Source organism: Haemaphysalis longicornis, unplaced genomic scaffold (assembly GCF_048455015.1).
Source record: "Haemaphysalis longicornis isolate Haplotype H1 unplaced genomic scaffold, Haemaphysalis longicornis Haplotype H1 scaffold_1, whole genome shotgun sequence".
In the NCBI taxonomy this organism is placed as follows: Eukaryota; Metazoa; Arthropoda; class Arachnida; order Ixodida; family Ixodidae; genus Haemaphysalis; species Haemaphysalis longicornis.
The window spans coordinates 445,974,116-445,997,793 of NW_027526203.1; the positions used below are offsets into that span (position 1 = coordinate 445,974,116).

The 23,678-nt window shown below is 48.2% G+C and overlaps 1 protein-coding gene across 1 annotated transcript; it reads left to right on the top strand.

Moving 5' to 3' along the window:
• The first annotated feature begins 218 nt into the window (after positions 1–218).
• On the top strand, positions 219–4,231 carry LOC144155892 (snake venom vascular endothelial growth factor-like). The gene is made up of 2 exons (XM_077687599.1): positions 219–567; positions 3,575–4,231. The coding sequence occupies exons 1-2, from the start codon at positions 343–345 to the stop codon at positions 3,797–3,799; spliced, it is 450 nt and encodes a 149-aa protein (XP_077543725.1). The 5' UTR covers positions 219–342; the 3' UTR covers positions 3,800–4,231.
• The last annotated feature ends 19,447 nt before the right edge of the window (positions 4,232–23,678 follow it).

Genomic DNA, 23,678 nt, shown 5'->3' on the forward strand with positions numbered 1-23,678 from the left:
CGGACGGCGTCCAGGCCCGATCACCGTCCCCGAGCAGCGACACGCAGCTGAGCGGCCCCCGTGTGAACAGCGGGACATCGCGCCGAACAGCCAGAACCTCGTGGAAACTGGTTTCCCCAGCATGACGCAAGGAGACTCTCCGCTGATTGGTGCTTCCCCGGCATCCTGACATCACGCGGCGGAAGACGCCGGCGTGCCCTCTCGGCGGCGAAGCAGTCTGCTAGCCGCACCGGCGGCGGGTGCAATCGCGGTAACCACGACCGCTTAAAACCATCATGGGTGCCCGGTCGTTTACCATTCGACGACCGGCACTCGCGAGCCGCACTTGCCGCCCCACAAGCCATGGCCAGAGAAGTGTGCCACGTGACGAGGGGACTGGTATGGACGGCGCTGCTCGTCCTGTGCGCCTGCTTCGCCGTGGGACTGTGCCGGCCGCCCAAGAAGTACGGCAGCCGCGACTTCCTGCGCGCCAGTCAGCACCTGATAATGGTGCAGCAGGAGGCGCGCTGCAAATTCCCCCAGCAGAGGACCGTCTGCGTGCCGGACATCTACCCCAACGACAGCAAAGTGAGTGGCCTCCCCCCCAAGGTCCTCCCACGGTTGTTGTGCTGCACCCCCGCTGCACCCGGTGGATTAAACGCGCACTTTCGCTGCGTGTTTTAGCTAGCGTGGCAGAAGGCAAGAAAGGAAGAATCCGTTGCCGACTCGTTTCTCGCCTTCGTATCTAGCCGCACTGATTTCGATATGAACGCTTGACAACCATCCGAGCTTTGTGTGTTTTCTTCTTTTATATGTTTGGGGAGAAAAGAAAGCTATGCGAACGCCCATATACAGGCGACGTTATGTATGAACGCTGTGACAGCTAGGAGCCACGGAGTGCATAAACGCGTAATGAATAGGTAGCATATAACCCGAAGGTGAAATAACATGTTACCTCGTCGCCGCCGTCAAATCTGCAGCGCCGAAGTGCCAAAGAACACGCTAGTAAACACAGAGCCGGCAAAACCACGTGCGTGCGGGAGGGCGAGATTGTTGTTGAGCGCGCTTCTGTTATCCGTTACTCGACCTTGTGCACCGCGCGCACGTTTTATTGCTCGCCGCATGTGTGCCGCTGGGAAGCACGTCGAGGTTTCGCCGAACTTGGAATAAAATCTTCTCGGGCTCTTGGGGCTGGCGGGAAATTTAAATCTGGCCTACTGAAATACTCGCTGTAAATTAATGTTAAGCGTATTAAACTGCGAAGTGAAATGATGGTTTTAGGTTGCTTGTGATTTTATACGTCTGGACGAGTTACCCACCACGCGCAAAACGGGAGCTTTTTGCACGCGCACAACGCTTACAATGAAAGAAAGGAAAAACGGCGCTCTATTATGGAGTTCGTTAATGTTTCTCTAATGCGGAACGAATCCAAAACAAAAAAAAATTACAAATTCAAGCAGATATTAGATACAAATGACAATTACCGTCCGTTCCTAATAATGTTGAGAAAAGCGCGAAAGCTAAAAGTGCGTCCAAACTTCGCTGAAAGTGCATCCAATCGATCGTCAAGCTTTCAAAGACCCAAGTCGCAAACGAAGAACGGACCCATGCGACGATTTTTCGCGCACTAAGTAAATGCATCTGTGAATGATCTAAATGTACACCGATACGTGGTTTATGAGATAAAGGTATACTATTGTACTCCTCCTTCATGATCCATGCGTGTATTCTATTATCTAGAGTCGTTCCTTTCTCGCTATTGCCAAGTAACCATTTTGACTCACTGTAAGTCTGGTTTCACGCACGCGCCGTGCGTCCAGAGGTCTTATCAGAGCTTTTCAGTCGACCAACCTGTCTATGGGGAAATTGCTTAGTTCTTTCACAGAATGCCATTGGCCCTACTAAGACAGCTTTCGCTTTAAAAAGGCACTAGAGCTTGCTGATAAATTAGTTATAGTGTGTCCTGCACGTGTGTAAGGTTTTTCCTGACCAGGAAAGTCGACACATAAATTATACTGCTTCCAGAACAATGAAGGCTACACAACGCTGCCATGAAGCGCTTCATAGAAAAAGAAGCATCTTGAACCAGGCCCGTTATCGTGGGGGACTTGGTGAGGGGGTGGCTTGTATATCCGAACACCTACGGAAATCCTAATCGTTACCCCCCCCCCCCCCCCCCTTCCCCACCCGTCCTGCGTAGAGATGGGGTGGTGGTTCTGAGGATCTCAATTCTCAACTCCAGTCCACCCTCCTCTCGTTCCCAGACATCTCGAAAAACCCACCACGAGAACAAAGAAAAGCATCTTGCAGCCGCGCCTGTGTTTTGAACTCGGGCTCATTAAACCAGCACATGATACGATCGGCCCCAAAACTTCCTGTCGGAACGCTTCTAAATTAAGAAACTGGGTAAACACCCAAAGGGCCCCCCCTCCAAGGGCACACGGCAAGCGCGTGGGTCCTCCCTAAGAGCGAGACTCCTTGACACGCTGCGTGCGAACGTGCCGGAACAAGACGCCTAATTGCGCGGCGGCGGCGGCGGCGCAATTAAGCGGGGTGGCGCCAGCCGCGGGCGCACAAGTTGTATTTTTAGTGCAGAACGCTTGTGCGGATGTCGGGGAAACATTCGAAATACGCGCGCGTGGCCTGCATATATAGTATACAGACGTGTTATGATATATTTACCTTTGAAATGAACTGTCTTTGAAGCAAGACTTGACAATAATGATTAAACCCCCCGTACTTCCCAGACCCTTACTCAGTAAAGCGTATCAATCAATCAATAAATCTGGTTCAAACCGCATGGGTTAGCACGAATTGCATACTCAAACGCGCCCACCTGTTGTCATAGTTGACTCCTGTTAAGCGCTGATTGATTGATTGTATATGGTATAACGCGCAGACAGCGCAGGCGATCAGGCGCGCCGTAGTGGAAGGCTCCGGATTAATTTTGACCACCTGGGGATCTTTACGTGCGCCGAAATCTCGTACACACGGGCGTTTTTACTTTTCGCCTCCATTAGAAAAACGGCCGCCGCGGCCGAGAATCGAACCCGTGCCCTCCTGCTCAGAAGCACAACGCCTTAGTCACTGAGCGTCTTTGGCGGGGTCGAGTTAAGTGCTACCATAAAGGAAACCAGAATACGCCAAGTCTGGTACTTTCATCTTAAATGCCGTTAGTAGCAGTGTTGTTCCCATGAGGTCCAGAGAACCTTCTCGCACTTCAGATAAAAAATTTTGCAGAAACTTAAGAGCGGGAATATTCAGATACGAGTGTGTGGGCTTCTTCTTTTTTTTTTTTTTTCAGTTTGCCTTGGAGGCCCAAAGGTCTTCAAATAAAGGGCCCTTTATTAAATACGCCTTGAATCAACCCCTACATTGGCCAGTTTATTCAATGCCCCATGTATAACGATGAAGCGAATCGTTCCAGGCATTACGGATTGACGGGCAGATTTCTGCGGCGAGTCGTGTAAGAATGCTAACGCATTGAAAACTTCCACACACATTTCCACGCGCGTGCTTGCTCTTCGATGAACGCGTATTGTAGTGCGGGCGATCCTTGGCTAACGGGGCTGTTCTCTTCCTTTCGTGTGCGCAGAAATACGTGCCCCACTGCACGCTGGTGCACCGGTGCGCCCCGGACACGGGCTGCTGCGCTACCGAGGAGGAGCACTGCCAGCCCAAGACGATCCAGATGATCGAGCGCACCTTCCTGGTGATCGAGCTGGACGACGGCGGCGAGCAGCGCACCAGGGTGGAGACACTCGTCTTCGACAACCACACCGAGTGCGAGTGCCGAGCCAAGTACGACCACATTCGGTGACGGGCCGCAACGCCTAGGCGGAGAAAAGGGGACCGCCTCGTACACGACCAGGCTTGGAACGGAACGAAAACGGGCGGCGTTCACGAGCCGTCCGGCCGTGTTGTTGCCACGACCAAGCAAGACTCGCTTGTGAACAACGTGTGCGGCTCGCGTTGAAGAAACCGTTTCCCTGTGATGATGGCCTCTGCGCACCAACCAGCGGCCCCTGCAGCAGTCGTCTCTTGCTCGTTATTTATTTCGCGTGCATAGTCCGTTATTGTTGCTCACTATTTATTACCGTCATGGAACATCAGCGCGGACGCGGTTCCCGGATGAAGCCCACGCGCTCCTAGTCAGATCTGTTTTTATTTATTTATACAGCGCACCCCCGAAGATCACCCGTTATTTATTTGTAAATAAATGTGCCTATTTTCTTACTAATCACTGCTCTGCTACATTCTTTGTGACAAACTGAATTAACAATATCAACGTTTTATGCGGATGTTCCGTGCAATGAAACACTCAGCGATCGAATGTGAACGCGAGAATCGTGCCTTCACGAATATTTAGTTCCTTTTCTCAATCCAAGCATTTTTCTACCTGTGCTGTGGTAACTGAAAGTGCCCGCATAAACAAGCGGACAGCACTAAAGCACCCGTGGCTTGAACCCGCCCGGAGCTTGAATCGTCCGCTGATTTTTCACAGCGGCAGAAAGAATGAAATGAAGGTGCAGTACCCCAAAACCCGAAAACTGAAAGTGGCCGCATGCGTCATATTTATTTTGCACTTTACGATATTGCTTTGAAATGCTGCTTAGGTAAAATAAGCTTGTTTTTTCTCACGTGATTCGGACGTCATCACAGGACACTTGTAATGGTTTTAGAAGAACGCTGTATATTGTTACGTGGCGGCAGGACACAGATGGGACAAACGATGCGATGGGGTGAAGCGATCTATTCACATTATGTACAGTGCGGCCATGACAGAGCTCGCGCCAGGTTCGCGGCAGGCACTTCGTCGTCGTCGCCGTCATCGTCGTTGGTTTAAGGATCTGTCAGGCATTGTCCACCTTAGTCCCGTAACAATATTCTTCCTTAAAACAACTGGCGAGTTATACATCCCATAACAATAACCAGTCGCTTTCCACCTCCTCATAATGCACACAGTGTGCGCAAAGCAAGCTGAGAAACAGCAGAGGTCGTGTAACGAAGCAGCATTGGCGGGGTGGTCGCGTCAAAACAGCACGATGACAAAAACGCGCACGTGCAAAAACAAAAAGGCACAAAGACGAAACAACATTACAACATCAGCACATACGTGTAATAAATAAAGCGACTTGCGCCTTTAAGCCACAGCATACGCCAGATAACATGTATCAGGGCCATTTTTCTGCCCGTGTACTACCCCGCAGATACGGGAATCATATATCGTGTTCCCCTTTTCCGCTCTAAGCCGAGTGGCCAGAAGGAATTGCGCCCCGTGTACCTGCGGCGGCCGCAAAGGCCGTATCTTTGTAGTGGCTGGACGCCCGTCTGCTGGCGCTGTCTCGACTAGATTCTGCAAGGCTACCACTTTGCGCACACTGCGCGAAGACGCGCTTACAGGGCTTCCCACGCGATAATGTACAGCAGGCGCCAGCCTTCTAAAAGTTGAGAGCATGGGGAGTATGTCGAGCTTCGTTTACAGGGGCGGGCCACCTGATCAGTTTCGGACCTCATAAGGCCGGCCTCACACTCAAGCGGACCTCTACGTCACCATGTGATATGAGGTCAAAGATGACAATCGGCTGCGTGAAAGAGGTCGGAGAGTCCGACCTCAACCTTTGCCGACGGTTGTGAGGTTCAATGAGGTTGCGATCGGGTCTGAGGTTCAAGTGAAGTCTAAAACGAGCGGGCTCAGTATTCGTTGTAGATACAATACTCTTGGGCCTTTTAGTGTACGAAACATACACACACACACATTTGGAGCAAACGGCGACTAGATTTGGGTCACAAGTTTCCTCATATTTAACTGTGGTAGTACAATGTACTATTTACTCTAAACTATGAATGTCCGATTACGCGGGTTCGATTCCCGGCCGCGGCGGCCTGTTTTTTGATGGAGGCGAAGAGCGAAAACGCCCGTGTGTTCGAGACTTCGGCGCACGTTAAAGATCCCCATGTGGTCAAAATTAATCCCGAGACCTCCGCTACGGCGCACCTCATCGCACGTGTAGCGTCGGCGTGATAAACCTCATAATAAATCAATAAATGTCCGATACCTGGACGTCATAAACTTATCTTCAGTTTATTTACATTGGTTGATTGTAGGGTTTAACGCCCCGACGCAACGCAGGCTATGAGGCGCGCCGTAGTGGAGGGCTCCGGATCAATTTTGACCACCTGGGGATCTTTAACGTGCGCCGAAATCTCGTACACACGGGCGTTTTTCCTTTTCGCCTCCACCAGAAAAGCGGCCGCCTCGGCCGGGAATGGAACCCGCGTCCTTTAAATTTATTTATCCCGTATCGCTATGGCTTTACTTGGCAATGACATTTCCGCGTTAGACAAGTTTCTTGAAGGCCATTTTCGAACAACACGCGGGGTGACGCGAATGTCAGCAGATAACGAAGCCGTGAAAAAGAAGCAAAGTCTGATATATCGCTGGCCAGCGCCAAGCCGTGAAAACAACCGAGCATGTCCTGCCCTTCGCGACCTGAAAGCCGAACGTAGGTCAGAGCGGGCAGAACAGTTTTAAACAAATGTTTTCAATCATTGAAAACGATCCGGTCTCCTCAGGATTGTAAAATACATTCCTTTCTGACAAGGTTTGAAACTGGCGCCTACCGTTATGGCCAAATTGTCAGCGTCTGCACGCTTACGCATTGGTGATGGCGGCCTAAGTCAGTTGCCAATGCCTTGTGTAGCTTGCGTTCAAATAATAGGACGAAAGGAGTGCACTTTTGGTCTGAGCTTTTGATGCAGCGTTAAAAAGCTTCGCAGCCACGGACGCGATTGCATAAGAATGCCTATCTTGAATGAACTCAACACTGCATTGCTTGTAGCCCCTGGCAACCGAGATCACTCCCAACTGCTGCTGTGTTTGTTTGAAAGTCCAAAGGGGGCAGCTCTTGCGAAAAGTTCGCCCTGTCATGTGGTCGCACATACACTTCCTGCCGTTCGCAGTCCTGTTTGCAATGTTCGCAATATTCGCAATTGTAGTATGCACAATGAAGCCTGCATCCGTTGCTATTTAACCCTTCGGTGGACCCACCTCCCGTTCCCTAAGCTGTGGGAAAACCTGATTACCAGCGACCAGCTGGACGTCCAGCAACTTCTGGCACCTAGGGCATCTGTCGCTCGATCATCACTTGGATTCCCGGACTAGGGAAACACTCTTACTTTATGGCCCATTAAAGTTTCATACTACAGGTACTACACAAACGGGAACAAATGTTATATAGTTGAAATAATTCTAGGTTAGCTATTTATCGCTTCTTGATAATGACAAAACAAGTCCAAAAGTTAAGAAGTGTTTCATTGCTGAGAAAAAAGTTGGACCTGTATGTCCCACTGTCCAGTTGGGTCACTTTGCTCAAGTGGGACTCATTTGTCCCGCTGCCTACTTGGCGCAGATACTTCTTCTCGTCAAATGGTGCGAATAAACTCTCACACATGGGGTCGTCGCACACATTCAGTGTGTAGTTAGCGTGAACTTATTTTTTGCTGGTTGAGCACTTGCGGCACCACCCCAAGTCAAAGCTCTGATTCATGGGAGCAGGCATGCTAGCTGTCGACGTATCCCAATGAAGCTCTTCCAGTGAAGGCGCTTTTTCAGCCGGGGGATACTTTTTTCACCTTTACACAAAAATATCATCGGTTGCGGTATGAACAGCCCCGCTCTGTCGCAAAGCGAATCGCAATACTTTTCGTAAAAATCATTTCGTTTATCAATACACGCTCAGAAATCACAAAATTCAGCTACTGGTTGTTTTTAAGTAGTTACTCTAGTGCAAGAAAGACAATATTTGCTCACCAGAATTCTCTCGCTTGCTTGAAAGCGGCTCACAAAAACAAAAAACGAAATTGAGACATAGACATAAAAACCAAAGGATTCTGCTCGTCTTGTTCGTACTTCCGTTCAGTGGCAACGTTGCGAAAGTGCATAAGAAATGTTCTAGTACAGTCGCTAGTTACTGATAGTTATCTGTACAGTCGCTAGGTATTGATAGTTATTACAGTCGCTAGTTGTTGACCCGTACGCAATCCCGCCAGATTTTTCAGGGAGCAACAGTGCCCAGAATGGGAAATCGAAAGCGGGACGTATGTGTCCCGCTGTCCAACAAAGGGTTAAAAAGCCTAAAAAACGCCCACGTGTTTCCAAGATGCAAAAGTACAAAAAATATAGAAAACTTGATGACGCCCTTGTTATGCAACACAGTAATACGATTTGTTTTCCCTGAGTTTCACGCATGACACACGGATACGTTACGCTGCTCTCAAATTGCCTTGATATACTCTGATTTTATTGACATCGGTTAATGTTAATGTGTACGTGTAAAGCTCAGTAAAATAAAACCAACCCGAATTTATCGCAGCGCTGCTGTAGTGTGCCGCCAGTCAACACCATGGGCAGTTCTTGTAGCAATCATGTAGCGCGGATTAACTAATTTTTGAACGGAAAAACGATATTGGCGGGGAGCGCGACCACGGGCGGCGCTGCGAAGCGCGGCTCCGTGACGTCGGCTTAGGGATTCTCGTATTTGTCGTCTGCTTCAATCGGGTTCGCTCTCCCTGCTGCTTCTTTGCGCTCGGTTGACGTCTTATGGTTGTCCGCGCCAGACTTTGCGTGTGCGTAACTTTTTATCATGATGATAGCCTTAAAATCGCATACACTAGCTCAAAGCGTGATTTAAAGTATAGTTTTTGATGCCTCTACGGAAGAAACATTGACGGCGTCGCCCCGTTCCTTGCGAAGCCGGTGCTGTGCGGAGATCGAAGAGTCGGAGCAAGGCGTCAGATTCTGTATTAAGCAATCTTTCGAGCCAGTTGCTAGTAACCGACAACAGAGAGAATACAAGACCAAAACGAATTCCCGACCTTTGGAGCTGACGGCTTTGGCAGAAGGCATTCCGATTCCCGGTTATCATATGTAAGGTAAAACAGTTTTTGCAACCTTGTCGAACGCTCGAAAGTATTGTATCACATCAATTTACGTTGTCATGGCATGAAAGTGTGTCGCCATGCACCATAGGCTGCAGAAACTGTAGGTTGAGTTCCAAATAACCCACTGTGTGTATAGCTAGGCGCGTGCTGGTTTTATACCACGCTTCTAACCAGCATGGAGATATATTGAGCAAAACGAGCAACGTCTACGGTAAATATACGGTAACACTATGTTTGCTCAGACCTGGACGGATATTTCTGTACATTTTCCACAGCTAAATCTTCCCAATATTCAGATATACGTTATAGGAAAACTGCACTCAAGAGGGGGAGGGGGGGAGGAGGAGGAAACTTTACAATAAAATCGACGTGGTTAGTGGGTTGGCTGCTCAGAGTAACAGTAATTTTCCTCAATTCATATATAGAATGCCATCCCAAATAGACCAGGATTTGTTCTTTAAACCTGGAAGTGCTGGAAAACAACGAAAAGCATTTTATAAATATTCATCCGTTTAGATTCTTCTCATATGCGGGTGTATACTATTTATTGCGTTTGTTGGCGAGTATATCAAGCCCTCAACACCGCAATCACGTTATAATTGTTCGGGTTGATAGTCAATTCGTTATGATAACGATAGTTGCGATAGAAATACTGAGCACAAAAGCCGCCTTCGAGTACTGTGGACAACGTTGTTTTGGGTGCGATCGCGATGGCGTAGCACAAACCTTCTCATTGTATTTGGATGTGAATAAACAACGCACGCTGTGGATATGCAACTCCTTGAACGAAGCCATAACTAAAGCCAATTTGTGAAGAAAGAATGTGTGCTATACAGCCTGCAAAAAATACCCACACGATCTTTGTGAGCCTCCCAAAGATCTCCAAACCTAGTAATAGGACGTTTGTGGCCGTGCAGAAAAATCAATGCGTTGGGCACACACACACACAAAAAAACATTCATTTGATACCAGTCAACAACAACGAAAGAAAAGGAAGACATCTGCTTCACTTTCTGCTGTGCCGTGCGCGCGTAGGGGCCCGCTGCTTGGTACGTAGCATGAGGCTGTTGTCGCCATAAGAGCATCTCACAAGAACGGTCGGGAAGCCTACGCATTTTGAACACTTATCGAGGAGCTCTGAGCGCTGAACCTCGCGAATAAGCTCGAAAGGACGAGTTAAACACAATCTTCTCACCGATGCTCTGAAGAAAGTTGTTCTCGCTCTTTTCGTGCGTTGCAAGCTTGTAGGGGATACACCTTGAAATTATTCAGATGTGTCAGAAGGTGGCAAAAATCACTGAAGATAACTGAATTACTATAAATGCGCTTTTTAATGCACTAGAGCATCAAAGCGGGCGATTTCTAGCACAGGCACTGCTGCCCTTCGCAAGCGGAGGGTAGCAGACGACAGCGGCGCGAGTCCCTAAGCCGACGTCAGAGCCAGGGGGCGCCACTCAAACATCTCACCGCCAATAGCGCAGCATTCTCGCCAATCATTTCGGAAAAACTTTACCGAGCGTGACTTTTAAGAGCGCCAAACTTGCTCCTGAACAGTCTTTGTACTCACACACGCTCACGTACCAGTGGTAGACATTTCTTGACTGCCGCGTTTGCTCGCGCTTTTCAAAACTTAAGAACATCCTTCCCGATTGAGGACAGGTTAAAGCAGGCCGGCCGTAGTCAAGCGATAGTCACAAAATTCCAGCAGATGGAACCGTGCTCAGCAGATAAAACCGTGCCAAGGATTTCGATATGACGTATATATAGCCGCTGAAAATTACAATAGGTTGTTCGAATTTTCGAAACTTCGAACACTTCACGAATAGTGTCTCCTATTTTATTTATTTATTTATTTAAACATACTGCCAATCCCATCAGGGATTTTCGCAGGAAGGGCTTGAGACATAAAGCTACAGAGTAGGTGTACAATAAGACACACACATTAACAATTGAAATCTAGTAACAGAATCGGTTCATTCTATTTGTAGTTCATTCTATTGGTAGTTTTACCGCTGGAAGTATTCGAGTATTCGAGATTTGCAATTAACAGAGCAATTTAAAAGATGGCTGTGCCGCACGACATGAGAACCTACAAGCTTCACCGCACAACTAGTCCTTTTGGAATGGCTTCTTTGCGCGACGCCAAAGCCGCGCAAAAAAGCCCTACACGTGCAGCCTTGCGTGAAACAAGCGCATGGTAACGTTGGTGTAGGCGGGGTATATTAGCTAAAGCGGAATGCTGTTCGTGAAAATTTATAAGCCACAGAAGTGACTAGCAGTGCCACGCGTGAGGAATCAAAAGTTTTGTTCGTAATGTTTGCACTAAGGTACTGGTTACACCAGCATTCCTAGCGTGTGCCTCTTTTCAGTGACTAAAAGGACCAGCTAAATAACGCCATTTTTTCTTTCTTTCTCCTTCTATTTATTTTTCCTCGTTTCAGGCTACATATTTAGTTGTCTGTGTTTGCATTAAATTTTGTGTTTTATCCTGTGCACCACCGCTTAAGGCCATTGGCTGTTGGTGGGCACGTAGAAATAAAGATGATGATGATCATCATCATTATTTTTTTTTAACCCTTTAGGACCCCAGAGGGGTGTTACATAAGGGGGAAAGGGGGGCGCAGCCGTCGTAGTACATATGTGGCACAAGAAAAATACGGTTCGATACATGGTTCATTACAAAATTTATTCAACAAAATTAAAAAATGTATACAAAACAAAATTAGTAATAAAATAGAAAAGGCAGCAGGCGCAAGTCGGGGGGATTATATGAAATTAGAGGCTAAAGTGAGATAACAATAATTCTTTGAATTTGGCCGGATTGCGTTCACGAACAACAGAGTCTGGCAGCTTGTTGCATTCTTCCATGGCACGTGGTAGGAATGCATATTGAATGCGCTAGATGAACCATGCAATCGTTTGATGCTCATGGAATTGAACAGACGGCGTGAGTAACGGGATAGTGTGAGCAGGAGGGAAGTGCGGAGATGGTGAAAGTGATAACACAAGTGCGGAGATGGTGAAAGTGATAATACAGTTTGTGGAAGAGGCATATCAGTCCAATTTCACGTCTAGTTGTCAAGGAGGGAGGGAGAGGGGCGCTTTTATGTCGGTGACGCTGAGATGCCAATCATATGTAGAAGTGATGAAGCGGGCTGCGCGGTTTTGGACTGATTCGATGGCATTGATTAGGTACGACTGATGAGGGTTCCAAATAGCAGATGCGTATTCTAGCTTTGTTCGGATGAAGGTCTCGTATGTCATTTTGCTAGTATGTGTTCGGACCAGGTTAGGTTTGTGGTTAACAGAATACCCAGGTATCGGTATGATTGCACTAATGAAAGGCAAGTTGACATTAACGTGCATGTGTAATTAAGTTTTGAACGTTTACGTGTTACGTGCATGAATTTGCATTTGGATAAGTTGAGTGTCATTATCTAAAGGGAGCACCAGTTTTCTATCATTTTTAAATCTTTTTGTAGTAGAATTTGGTTTTGGATGTTACTTATTCGACGATAAATAACGCAATCGTCGGCGAAGAGGCGGATTGTTGAATAAATGCCAGATGGAATGCCGTTGATATACAGTAAAAATAGTGGCGGGCCGAGAACTGAGCCCTGCGGGACCCCAGACAAAACTTGAGCCAGGGATGAAGGATGATCAGCAATAACAGTGAATTGACTGCGGCTAGTTACAAAAGCTTTAATCCAGGGAAGAGTTGGTGGATCAAGACGAATGCACGAAAGTTTGAATAGTACTCTTTGGTGAGGAACGCGGTTGAAAGCTTTCGAAAAATCTAAAAAGATGACATCAGTTTGGAAAGAGGAGTCTATGTTCAGATGAAGGTCAGTAGTAAATTCGAAGAGCTGGGTTTCGTATGACAGCCCGGGCCGGAAGCCATGTTGTTTATGGTAGAAGAAGTAGTTGATTTTCAAGATGGCAATCTATATATTTCCTGTATTCACAGCCTGTTGAGAAGTCCACATTCCTTTGTGGCAAGGAATGCCAAAATTTGTTCCACTGATATGCTGTCTTATCTTAATCGCTTTTTTATACACTTCCTGGCGAAAATCTTCAACCGGTTTTCAACTGGTTTGAACTGGGATCATCTGGTCTCAGTTGGGAGGCAAGTGGTCCCAGTTGGGAACCAACTGGTTCCAGGTAGGAGGCAATTGGTTTTATCAAGGACTAGTATATGAGCTTGGTGTGTTAAAACCCGCCTGCATAAGTTATCTTTATTTGTAGGTATGCAGCAGCTCTATACACATGGCTAGCATCTCAACACCCGCTTTCAGAATACTGAAGACGCACCAGCAACTCATCGAACCCGTGGTACTCATACGAATGTCAGGTTAGGTAGAGCTCAATCGAAACCAGTGGGCACACTCTGTAGCCTGAGCATGGACCCTCGGGGCACCGCACCAGGCAACCCAGCGACCCAAAGCCCAGCCAGCCGCAGTTTGGAACTCTTCCGCAACGCTACCGTCACGCGAGTTGCGCCTACGCGCCAGCTCACAAGAAGCTCAATCGAGGGCAAGCTGTGGCCTGGCGGCAAGTACATTCCGTCACAGTCGTTAAATACCTTAGCGTACTACACAACCCAACACATGTCCGCCATCATGCTCAGGCTGTAATGGACATCCCACCCCACCTGGGCTTGCTGGAACACACCAGCAGGCCCTATTACCCACACCCCAATTCTCGAGCCATGGGAGGCCGCGCTATTCAGCTCGGACCCGGAGGATGTGGGACGCTGGGGAAACTGAGCCCGCGGTACAGCAGCGGCTGCAGGGACTCAAGGCCTCCCCGCTGCTTAGCACACGGCTCCTTCTCCTTGAAAAGATTTTCACCCTCCCTCCTTCAAAGATACTTGCTTGAATTGGCTCGGGCTTCACCCTGTAAACACTGTGTAAATAAAGTGGAGACTTTACGCAGTAGACTGTAACATTTTTACAGCGAAGCTGGATATGTCTAATCCCACCGTTCTTGCACCTGTGTGGAGCGAAAACTCGGCTTGTGGAATGAAAACTCGGGGACTTGTGTTCAGCGTATGGAAAAATTCATACAAAATAAAAAAACTTCTTCGAGCCTCCATATTTTGATGTGTCTTATATTGCTGCTGAAGCAGCTTCTGTACTTGTGTGTGTGCGTGTGTGACCCCTTTTACATGTGTGCTTTGTCCTTTGTAGATTCATGTGTTGTCTATATCTGTAGTGTTTCTCTGTAATGTTAATTTTCTCAATGTGTAACTCCTTTTTTTTTCTTATTCCCCTTTTTCCTTTTTTTCTCTTTTGTGTTTTATATTTACCCTTATTCCCCTTTTTCCTTTTTTTTTCTCTTTTGTGTTTTATATTTACCCTCGTGCGTGTTACATACATTGTAATGTCAACCTTCTCCCCTATCCTCCTATTCCTATGTATTCTTTTCTCCCTATCCTCCCCCTCCCCCCCTACACCAGCAGGCGTTCCGGTGTCCGCCCCCTAGGCGAGACAATTTACGCCTGTTGGTGGATTTTCCTTTTCCTGAGTACAATACATACATACATACATATTGCCTCTTAAAAATATCTTTCCAGCAATGCATTTATGTTTAGAGGTAAAGCCGACTGTAAAATGACTGGTATAAGCTTGGTCTTTTGTAAGCTGGCTTTCCCGCATTGCCTGCAGCCGAGTGAAACAAGGCCATCTACGGAGGGAGTATGATTACAGCCCCTCTTTATACTCCTCTCTATCGCTTCCGTCTCTTTTCAAAGTCGTGTATCCACGCGCGGTGTCTACCTCCCCCTGCCATTTTTATGCGTGCATTAGGAGTGGGGAAGGGGGTGCGTGCACGCGCAGGGAGGCTTCACGGTCTGACCGTTGACATACCCATTCTGCTCGGGGGATATTTCAACGTAGACGTCTCATGGCCCAATACGACCTGAGTGCAGTGCCCCGCAGTCGCGAGGTTTGGATTGTTGAGTTACGCTGACAGCAAGATGCGCACGACGAGGGAAGGAAATGGGCAGCCACATGTATGTCCCCTAGAGTAAAACTGCAGTCCTTCCGAGTTTCCTTCGGCTAATTAGCTTGGAAGTATGTTCAATTGCAACTTACTGACAAACGTGTTTTGTTTCGTGCGCTGCCCAGCTTCGCTGGTCATCCTTCTTCACGGAGTGGAAAGGCACTCAATTTTGAAGCGAACCCTTAGTGTTCTCACTGATGGCGTCTGTAACGCGCAAACGCCCTGCAGGAAAGCCAACTTTCTCTGACGACGATGATGAACGATCGTGGGGGAAGTGAAAGAAACAAAATTAAAGCCGTTACACTCCACGTGAAAGCTGTCGGAAGTGCATAGCAGTGATTCGCCATAATGGGCTGTGGCGCCGTTATCCGCTCACTGCAACACCCATCACGCTCTCTTGATGAATGGAACAGAGGTCTGTCCAATACAATTCAAACTTCCCGCCTTCTCAGTGCTCGTGCGCCCCCTGCATCGAACAGCGCAAAAGTTCTGTTCTTTTTGTGCTTGCTTTCATCCCGCACTAGCCGGCGCCTTACTGCACCTCTTAGAACGTGTCGTTTTTGGTGGCCACTTTTTTTCACTTACTATCGTAAAAACCACCCCAACGGGCATTCTTAACAAAATATACGCGGGGGCTGCAGGTTATATACACAGATTTTGCCCCAAATGTACCTGCAGTTTTCTTTGCGCTAAACAACGGGGTGATGTATGACAGGCGCCAGCGGCTCAGGAGGTTCGAACGATTATGACTATATAAACCGCTTGGTTTTCGAAGCCTCTGCGGGACGCCATTACGGTACGCCGTGGGGCTCTACTTGGGTCCGTTAACTCGCTGCGCCACCTGATACCGGCAATCGCATGACATCTAACAGCGCTACAGCGAGCGAGCTATGACGACAAGGCGAGCCCTTGAAATTATCTGCCCTTAAAAATGCTTCAGTGGGCAGAATCGTACCTGGGTCCCTCGCGTTACGAAGCTGACGTCTATCCGATTGCTCAATTTCGACATGGCCGAAACTCCGTCGAATGTAATTGACGACAACCAATAAATCCGTCCCGAGAAAGCTTCGCGTTCAACCATCGTCGTCGTTAGACGGAGGGGTGCATGATTTTTGAAAGGTGTTTACTTGTTGCAGGCGCATTTGCTGTAATCCCAGTACACTTCAAATGATGACCTCAAATGGCATAAAGTACACACTGTCGACAAACGAGCACTGCTAGTTACAACGTGGCAACTGCAATAAAATTCACTCACATCTAAAGCACTGGGCAATGACCATGTGCGTGCGTGCGTGCGTGCGTGCGGGCGGGCGGGCGGGCGTGCGCGTGCGTGCGCGCGCGTGCGCGCGCCTTTCTACATCTTCTGGATACAAGACTGTCCTCAGCCAGCCGTGCCAGACAACACCAGATTACAGAACTGAGGGCAAGGTGGGACCGGCAGCTTTCTCACCAGTCACAATACTCCACCCTTCATAGTACTTACGATTCGGGGACAGTGAGGGTGATGCTAGAAAAAAAGAAAACGGGACGTACATTCGCACGAAACTTAAAAGGTGAAAGTAAAAGACCTTATGATCAGCTTTCCTTGCGAGACGTGGGAGGTTACAGGCGCGAGACACGCTATCAGAGATAAGCATTTGAAGCCGAGGAGGGCTACACATTTGTATTTCTGGCTACACATCCGGTTGCCTGTGGTATGTTGGCTAGCATAAAAGGCTAAGGCAAAATTTAGCAGGTTGCCCGGGAAAGCCTGCAGTTGGCAACAAAATAATTTTAAGATTCATTCTTTTTGTTAGAGATTCTCTGCCACGTCACTACACCACAGCCGTTCTCTCCAGTCTCCTCCCCCTGAATAAAGGAAAATCCGAAGGCACACTGCCACCCACTGCAACGAGTTGGCTGTGGCAAAATAGTGTGGGCCTCTTGTGAGTGGTCCCAAGCTTAAAACCCTTTAATTTCGCAACAGCGACAATATTTGCTAACAACCATCTATTTCTCTCTAGGCCATCGTGCGAGACAAAGTACCTGTCATCAGTGGCGTAACCATAAAGGCCAGTTCACACTTGCGACGAAGCGGCGCGATTTCGGTCGCTTTAGTCACCCGGCGACAAAAAATGAGTCGAGATTAAACGACGAAAACGATCGTCGGGCGACTAAGGCAACAGAAGTCGCATCGCTTCGTTGCAAGTGCGAACGGGCCTTAAATATTTTTCGGAGGGTGTTATAAATCCCCCTTCCCCCGGTAAAAAAACAAAAAGAGATCCTGCGCCCCAACAAAATTGTAGGCACTTTCCGGCTTTAACAAACCGATACTGTTGTTGTTTTTGCTTTCACCTTATAGTATATCGATTCGGTGTGTAAATAGCGTGAGCGAAAAAAAGGGAAAAATGAAGAGGGAGCGAGAGATGCCGCGCTCAGAAAGTTCCGGGAGGTGTTCTGACACCGGGACACCCCCCGCGGCTACGCCCCTGCCTGCCATGGTGCTTGAAACTCACCAAACACAGCAGCCAACTCAGCACTCCTGTGGCAGCGTATTTCGTGTGATGCCTTTTTGTACCGTGGGGGAAAAGCTGACCGCACTGCTTTTAGCTGGTTCAAGCCAAGTGTGATTCTAATTTTACAGTATTTTTTTCCGTATTTTGGACGGCCATTCTAGGCACGCCGAGTTCGATATATCAGATGTGAACTTCGTTATAAGGAATGTGTTTCGCGTGTATTTCTGTAACTGATTTATTTTTGTTCGATATATAGCATACTTCGCTCTATCCGGGTTCGTTATAGCCGGGTTTGACTGTAATCATACTCCCTCCGTAGATGTCCATGCTGCACTGTGCAACACACAGTGTGGAAAAGCCAGCTTACAGAGACCACGCTTACACCGATCCCCCAAAGTCGGCTTCACCCCGAAACACAAATGTATTGCTTCGAAGACATTTTCTCAGGGACGATTTGAGCCGTCTTATAATAAAATATGCATGCCCTATGACTTTTTTTTTTATATTTTATGAACTTTTTCTATATGCTTAGGCGCACAGTTTTTACCGTTGAGTTTCTTAGTAAGCATACTAGAGAGGAAACTGCACCTCAGAATCTATGTCGTCGTGGGGGGTTATGGGAAGAACCCCCTTTTGGCTTGGGCTTGGCATGACAATTGGATTCTTAAGCGGTTTGAGGGATTTGCTTTCTGCACTATGCATTAACACATCTACGAGCGAGGAAGACGAAATCATCCCTGTTCTGTGGTAGCCGGGTTCTGTGAAAAGGCAGGCAATGCGTGATCGTACCTGACGTTGGTCGTGTCGCAGGCGAAGGACGTATGACTGAGCGAGTAATATGCCGCCGCGAAAGTTGTGCTGACGAAAAAAACAAAACAAAACGTACTTCGACGAAGACAATATACAACAGATACCGACGCCTGAACCTGTCCTATCTTGTCATCGGCCATCATAGAGTTTCTTACAATATACACTAGAGAAGAGTCTGGCGCTAGTGTCTATGCGGCTCACATCAAGACCGTCTGTGTCGTCATGGGCCGCCATTATACATTGCGCTCGCCTTAGTTTCATCATTGGCTTGGATTGAAACGTTTTAGTGACCGCAAATTTAATCGAAGTGCCACAAAAACGCGAAGAATAGTGTGCAATTACGTAAGTGGAAAATAAAACCAGGCTAATGTTTTAAAACTAAGGAAAAAAGGAAGTAAAGCGTATTTTTGCCGGAACGGTTGTGCGTGCTATTCCGCAGGCCAAGGTTGTAGTTACGAACAAGGTTAATATTTGGGGTGGGGGGGGGGGAGGAAACTCATTAGAGACTCTGACTTTATTAATTTTACCATTATTGCAAATAATAAGTTGCTTGGAGAGTTTGCAAAGTTTTTAAAGCAAAGCTTTTTACCTCTACCCCCCAAGGGTTCTTTCGCGACCGTTGGTGTCACCAGAAAACTCCAGCGAACAAATAAAGGAATTTTTACTGGCACCGCCGGGAATCGAACCTGGAACTAACAGACTAACAAAGCGAGAGCCCGTCGTCTTACCGATTTAGCTACGAGCCCACACGGAGGGAAGACAGGTGGTGTGCTCACTAAGTACATCTACGGGTTTACCCCCTTCGTTCTCGCTGAAAGCCACGTGAAAGCGTCACGCGACCACTCATGCCCGTCTAGCGGCCCTGTGCGCACCTTGCTCATGTGCTAAGAGTTACAAAAATTAAAGGAAGCTCACACCAATGCATGGCATCTCATTTATAGTACGCCAATGTGCTAAAGCCTGTGGCCTCCAGTGTTTACGTAAAAAATCACAGCTCCTTGTCGTCCGCCCTCACGCCAAATCAAGGAATACATTCAAATACTCCTTGATGGCCAGACCATCACTCCAAGCCCCAGCATCAAGATCCTGGGACTACATCTCGAGGCTAACACCAAGAGGGACGTCTCCTTGCATCGCCTCAAAACAGCATTAATCAAATCATACACATGATCAGGCGACTTGCCACCAAGAAGCGAGGCCTAAAGGAATCCGGTACCTTTCGATTAATTGAAATTTTGTCCTCTCGAGAGTCACTTACGTCAACCCCATGTCTTCTTCTCGACAAGGAAGACATAGAGATGCCTTATATAATGATTAGAAAGGCGGTCGAGCAGGCCATTGGTCTTCTCATGAGTGCGTCCACACAGAGGCTGCTTAGCACGGGACTCCACAACACTGTGGAAGAGCTGATAGAAGGCCATCTTTCAAACCAGAAGGTCCGACTCAGCCGCATGCTTCACCAGATTGGCTGGGCAGCCCAGAATGTCACTCCGCTTGACGTACTCCCAGACTCTTGGCGACTAAAATAAAGATGCTCCCTTTGCTTAGAAATATGAACCCCTCACATGACGAGGGTCACCGAAAAGCACGGGCTCAAGCGCTAAACACCGCCCTCGGTGGGATCACGCAATTATTTACACAGACGCCTGCAAATATCTAGGGTAGCAATACGCCATCATCGTGGCTACCTCCAGAACCAACCTCCTTGCGTGTACCTCGCTTAGGACCCAAGAAATGACGGCGCAGCAGAAGAGGCAGCCATCACTTTGGCTCTCACTCACCAGGGTTCGGAGGGTAGTCACCGATTTCCAGCAAGCCTACTGGAATTACCAGTCGGGTTGGGTGTCCTGACCTGCACTGCGCGTGCTAAAAAAACCCTCCCCAAACGGTTACATTCAGCTCATCTGGACACCCCCTCACGCTTCAATGGAGGGCAACAAATACGCCCAACCAACAAGCCTGCGCTTTTACCTCCCGTGCTATGGAGCTGCGCGAGGACAGTCACCCGCTTGTCACGTTCAGGGAGATAACCCAGCATTATCGCCTTCTGAGACAGACCGTACCTTCGCCTTACCGTGACCTTTCCAAAGAACAAGAAACTACCCAACGACTCATACAATCGGGGCTCCTTCCCACATCCTACGCGTCTTCACTTAATGCATCCGAATCGCTACGACGCTGAATGTAAATTTTGCTCAGAAGTAGGAACACTCCGCCCCGTAATCGGGGTGTGCGACTATAGCCCTAAGCACCCTCCTCTCTTTCTGTCAACTACCCAACAAGAGCAATGGGATATACTGTTGTCCAGCCCCTCTCTACCTACCCAACGTCAGCGGGTGGACGGAACACAGGCCGCGCGGAGTGCATATGGGCCCCACAGAAGAAGGAATCACTCCCAAAGGCTGCACTCTGGGCCGTTCAGAAATTTGAACAGAAGTATTTCTTCCTCCTCCATCTCAGCCGCAAGTCTCGTCGCCTCCGTCCGCGGCGCAGAGACGGAGAAGTCAGATCGTCTAACACCTGGTTGGAGCTTACTTTGATTTTATAAAAAAAAGTTCCACTCTTGCTACACCAATACAACTCAACCAAACACCGTTCATGCATCATGCATTGATTTAACCTTACCAAGAAGATCTCTTTGAAGTAATAAATGGTGTGGTTAAGTGCATTTCACTTCTCTCTGGTTTTACTATTTGTAGAGCGATGTGAGTGATTTTAAGTGACGTCGCTTGAGTAATCGTTATGGGTGCCGTTTACAGCTTTGCTTTCCAACCACATTCACAGGGTGGATTGGCGCGATTTTTTTGATCGTGCCTATCAAAACGTTGCCTTCGTGGTGAACCGGTGCACAGACCGCCAACTAGTTTAACAAGAAAAAAGAAAACGTGGCGTTAAACAGTCGTGCACGATGACAACATAGGACGCATACAAGCGCCCGTAGCTGTCGTATCCCCGTGGTCGTATCTTGTCTTCGTCAAAGTACGTTTTGTTTCTTCTTTTCTTCGGCTACAAATTTCGCGGTGGCATATTACCCGCTCAGTCATGTGTCCTTCGACTGCGGCATGAGCAACGTCAGGTGCGATCACGCACTGCCTGTTGTTTCACCGAACACGGCTACCACCGCTACCACAGAACAGGGAGGATTTCGGCTTCCTTGTAGCTCGTAAATGTGTTAATGCATAGCGAAGAAAGCAAATCCCAAAAACCGCTTAAGAATCCAATTGTCATGCCAAGCCCAAGCCAAAAAGGGGGGTCTTCCCATGAACCCCCACGACGACATGGCTTGCAAGGCGCAGTTTCCTCTCTAGTATACTTACTAAGAAACTTTATGATCGGCCACGACTGTTTAACGCCACGTTTTCTTTTTTCTTCAAGTATGAACCAATTCGCTCACCAACCAGTTTTGTTAAACTGGAGCTGACGGTCGCTGCAGCGGTTCACCACGGAGACGACGTTTTCGTATACACGCTTAAAAGCTTTCCAAACTCTTCAAACAACGTATTATCAGAAATAATGGTAAAATTAATAAAATACGACTTTCTACGGAGTTTTCCCCAAAATATTAATATTATTGTTAACTACCAGCTTGGCCTGCAGAATAGTAGGCACAACCATTTCTGCGAAAATACGCCTTACTTCCTTTTTCCTTAGCTTTAAAACAGCCTGTATTATTTTCCACTTATATAATAACGCACCATTCTTTGCGCTTTTTGTGGACCTGTGTTCGAATATACGGCCACTAAAGCGTTTTTCAATCCAAGCCAGTGATGAAACTAAGGCGAGTGCATGATATAATGGCGGTCCATGACTACACAGACGGCCTTGATGTGAGCGGCATAGACACTAGCGCCAGATTTCTCTCTAGTGTATACTGTAACGAACTCTATGGTTTTTACGACCCCGGGGAATTGATTCGGCGCCTCAAGGTGACGAGACGCTCGCTTGCGATTCTTGTCTGCTCATCGCTCTGTTGTAGGAGATAATCTGCTGGAACCTAGCCATATACAGATTGGCTGTAAAAACGATTTTAAGTTCCCGACTTGCCACCCAGAGAAGTCGTGTGTCCTGCTTGCTGTGGAAACAGACGTAGACATCCTCCAGTCATCCATCTGGCACTATTGCTATCATAGTGAAAATTGAGACTAAACATATGGAAGACTAGGCCACTGGGGTACACATAGGCTCACTCATGAGTGCACTCATACGCCCCACTCACCACTAACGAGTAAGTGAGGGGTGAGTGAACCTCGCCATCGTTTCGGGCTGGCGAGTGCGAGTGCGAGTGAGTGCGGGCGCAGCTCGCACTGAGCCTCGCTCACCACTCGCGAGTGCGCTCACCGCTCGCGGGGAGCCCTGCTCACCCCTCCCAAGGGGTGAGCCCCACTCGCCACACGTGAGTGCTGAGCACCGCTCACCACTCACGAGTGCACTCGCGCTACTTGCGCGATTGGCGGGGCTTACTGCGGTGAGCGCCACTCATGCGCTTGTAATCGCGGTTGGCTATTCTTCGTAGGAGCCACTCGCTGTGATGGTTGTCTTGGCACGATTTCTTTTAGCTTCTGGAAAATGTCGTCACTGCACTACTGCTACAGGACACCATGGAATTAACTCTCTTGTGGCGTGTTGATCTAGGAATATGGTTTGGATGAACTTCTGACGCTGTCATGCACGGATACTCTTCGCGTCATGACTCATAGAGGGAGTGCTGCGCACACTCGCGTGCGAGTGGTGGTGAGGCGTAGTGAACGCGAGCGCGAGTGGATGCGAGCGGCGACGTCAAGGGGTGAGCGTGAGCGCGAGTCAGTGAGAATGGTGAGGACGAGTGGTGAGTGCGAATGAGTACGACTGGTGACGCGAGTGGTGAACGTGAGTGTGAGTGAGTGCGAGAGGTCACGGCGAGTGGTGATCGTGAGCGAGAGTGAGTGCGGGTGGTGACGGCGAGAGGTGAGCATGAGCGCGAGTGAGTGCGAGTAGTGAGGGCGAGTGGGTGCGTGAGAAAAATTAAATTTTTCTGAGTGAGTGCGAGTGAGTAGCGTACAGTTTTGTCGAGGTATGGTGGTACAGCATAGAAAATGGTTTCAATTTACACTAGCGCCGTGTGTCGAAATATTGGGCGTTTCTTAAACTCGTCAGTAAAAGAGCCACCGCAGCTGGAAGTTCAACGCCAGACGTAATAGGGTTTAAATTTCTGCCCTGAATAGGTGCCAGAACGCGCATGCACTTCGCATATAAGAGCATCTCATTTCCATGTCTGTTCTGTTCAGAACCATTGCTGCTTGCTGGCATAAGACGCAATCGAAGGAGACTCATTTTAGTGGACACCCTTTCCAAATGTGTCTTCTCAATTTGTGTGTCGGCTGCCCTAACACGGTGATCTCGCTTTGCTGCTAGGTTGTTCAGTTCATTGCAACTGGGCTGAGAGGTGCTAAGGCTAAGAACTGAGTAGAT